General features: G+C 58.8%; 1 protein-coding gene across 1 annotated transcript; it reads left to right on the top strand.

Annotated features, from left to right (window-relative positions):
• The first annotated feature begins 2,112 nt into the window (after nucleotides 1-2,112).
• Nucleotides 2,113-2,784, top strand: LOC121918287 (oxygen-dependent coproporphyrinogen-III oxidase, mitochondrial-like). The gene has a single exon (XM_042444360.1). The coding sequence runs from the start codon at nucleotides 2,152-2,154 to the stop codon at nucleotides 2,677-2,679; it is 528 nt and encodes a 175-aa protein (XP_042300294.1). The 5' UTR covers nucleotides 2,113-2,151; the 3' UTR covers nucleotides 2,680-2,784.
• The last annotated feature ends 96 nt before the right edge of the window (nucleotides 2,785-2,880 follow it).

Below are 2,880 nucleotides of genomic sequence, written 5' to 3' on the forward strand. Positions count from 1 at the left end.
TATTAACTATCTGGCGTAACAAAGTTGTTACCGCCGATCCCCCCTGGGCCACTAACCACGAGGGACAGGGATCGAGAGAGCAGGTACTCCAGAAGGTTATAGGAAGTTGGCATTTAATCTGACCATTTCCTTGAACACTAAAAAATCAGTGTTGCAGTACGTGAACCAACAAACAACAAGGTTTAGGGCAGGGGTAGGCAACCTTTTTGAGCCGGGGGCCGGGTTGCTGTTCCCTCAGATAACTGGGGGGGTGGATCTTCCACCCTCCGGGGGCGGGCCAGTGCTGGAGGCCTCCCCCTCTTTCCCGGCCCCTAACGAGGCCCCAGGCCCCATCAGAGGCCGGTAAAAGTGCCGGGGGGGCACCATCGCTAGAGGCCTCCCCCTCTTTCCCGGCCCCTGACGGAGCCCCAGGCCCCATCAGAGGCCAGGAAAGAGCCGGTGGGGGGCGTCATCACTGGTGTCCTCCCCTCTTCCCCTGCCCCTAAGGGGCCCCAGGTCCCGTCAGAGGCCAGGAAAGAGCTGGCTCCGCGTACTCCTTCTTGGCCTCCACGGAGGCTGCCCTCCGTGGAGGCCGAGAGGGAAGCTGGAGGCCGCAGGGGGGGGGCAGGGAAGGTGGCGCGGCCGCACACAGGAGAAGCCACCTCCACCTTCGCCTTCTCCGCCCCAGATCTTGCTGCCCTCCTCTTCCTCCACCTCCTCCGAGCAGCCATGCGCGGTGGAGGAGGAGGATGGCAGCGAGGCCCCCGCAGGCGCCCGGAGCAGCGCGCAAGCTGCAGCGGGGGCAGCAATTGGCGGCAGGACCGGGCTGGGGCCGGTCCCGAGGCCTTGCCGGGCACAATCCGGCCCGCGGGCTGTAGGTTGTCGACCCCTGGTTTAGGGCTTATGTTATCATAACACCTTGCTGATTTTTATAGAGCTCTCCACTCTAGGAAAGGATAATTGCCATTACTTGTTTTCCTATGAGTGTCTGCCAGTATTTGGAGTATTAAAACAGTGGAGCAGTACTATGGGTTTTAAAATGGGGTGTGTGTGTGTGTGTGTGTGTGTGTGTGTGTGTATACACACAAACTCCATCATGGAGTCCAGAAGGAACTTGAAACTTTGCTTTCTCAGATTTTTCTCATCCTTTTTATTCGACAGATGTGTGATTCATGAAATAAATAAGAAGAAGAGCCCTTGTCTTGCCAGCAAATTCATATCTAACATTTTAGAAGCTTGGTATCCTACATATCACCTTCTTGCAATGTTTTCTAGGGAAGAGGAGGGAGTTTTATTAGGCTGCATCCACACTGGAGAAATAACCCGGTTTGGCACCGCTTTAACTCATTTCTGGATCACGGCTATGGAATTCTGGGAGTTGGAGTTTGTTAGAGCAGACCTCCATGCCCACAGCTGCCGTGGTTTTGAGCCCTTTCCCTTTTTCCTCAGCCTCTCCAAACGCCGCCTCCTCGGGTGCTGCTGGGATCTGTAGTCAGGCCCGCTAACGTGATCGGCGGAGGGACTACATTTCCCACGAGGCATAGCGCGGGGCCTGGGTTCCCTCTCAAGAGGCTGGTATTTGCCTGAGCAAATGAGCCCTTTCCCTTTTCCCTCAGGACTCTTCTCGCCAACCGCCGCCTCCTCCTTTGCGGGTGCTTCTCGTACTTGTAGTCCGAAGGCCCGCCATCTTCTCCTCTTGTCTATGCGCGTGGTTGGCTGACGGACTACATTTCCCAAGAGCCATAGCGCTGGGCCTGCGTCCTTCTCAGGAGGCTTGAATTTCCCTGAGTCTTTTCCCTTCCGCCTCCTCCGCATGTCCTGCTGGGATTTGTAGTTCAATATCCATTTCTCCCTTCTCTCACCTACGCGCGTGGTTGGCTAAGGGACTACATTTCCTTCCTCTCATGAGACCTGCATTTCCCTGAGCAACGTCCCTTTTCCTTCCGCCTCTTCCTCTCTCCAGCCACCTCCTCCTCTGCGGGTGCTGCTGGGATTGGTAGTCCGAAAGCCTTTTCTCCCCGTTCTCGGCTGCGCGCGTGGTTGGCCAAGGGACTACATTTCCCAAGTGATATATCGCGGGGCCTGGGCCTTCCTCTCAGGAGGCGTGTATACTATTTACTTCAGCTTCAGAAGCTGAGGGAGGCGGTCGGCGTCGCGCTCTCTCTCTCCGGGATGATGATGTCCCGCTGGCTGCGCGGGCTTTGCGCCTTGGGCGCCCGGGGCCAGTGGCTGAGCGGCCCCAGGCCTTTCTCCTCAGGGGGCTCCCGCTGGAGGCGGCCGGCGGTGGCCTGGAGCGCGACGGCGGCGGCGGTGGCGGCGGCGTCTGCGTTGGCGGGGCTGGGCCTGGCGCGTCGGGCGGAGATGGAGGAGCTGCAGGAGGAGGAGGAGGAGGACGTGGGGCGCCGTTGCGAGCGGTTCATGGCGCCGCCGGTGAGCGGCCTGGGCGCGCTGCGGGGCCTACGCGGGGAGATGCGGGGCCGCATGGAGCTGCTCATCATGGAGACCCAGAGCCAGGTGTGCAGGGCCCTGGCCGAGCTCGACCGAGGCGCCTCCTTCACCGTCGACCGCTGGGAGAGGAAGGAAGGTGACCCAAAAGGGCCCAAGGGGAGCCGGGGAAGGAGGAAGGAAGGAAGGACGGCCGGGGAGCTCAGCCTCGGGCTTAAGGAGACTCCGTGCGAAGGGGATCTGGAGTCCAAGTAGAGCACAAGTGGAACAGGAGTTAATGGTGCGATGCGGCAGCTAACAAGGCCAATGCGATTTTAGGCTGCATCAGTAAAAGTACAGTCTCTAGATCAAGAGAAGTAATAGTCCCACTCTATTCTGCTCTGGTCAGGCCCCACCTGGAATACTGTGTCCAGTTCTGGGCACCAGAATTCAAAAAGGATCTGGAGAAACTGGAGC

This window comes from Sceloporus undulatus, unplaced genomic scaffold (assembly GCF_019175285.1).
Source record: "Sceloporus undulatus isolate JIND9_A2432 ecotype Alabama unplaced genomic scaffold, SceUnd_v1.1 scaffold_7793, whole genome shotgun sequence".
Lineage (NCBI taxonomy): Eukaryota > Metazoa > Chordata > Lepidosauria > Squamata > Phrynosomatidae > Sceloporus > Sceloporus undulatus.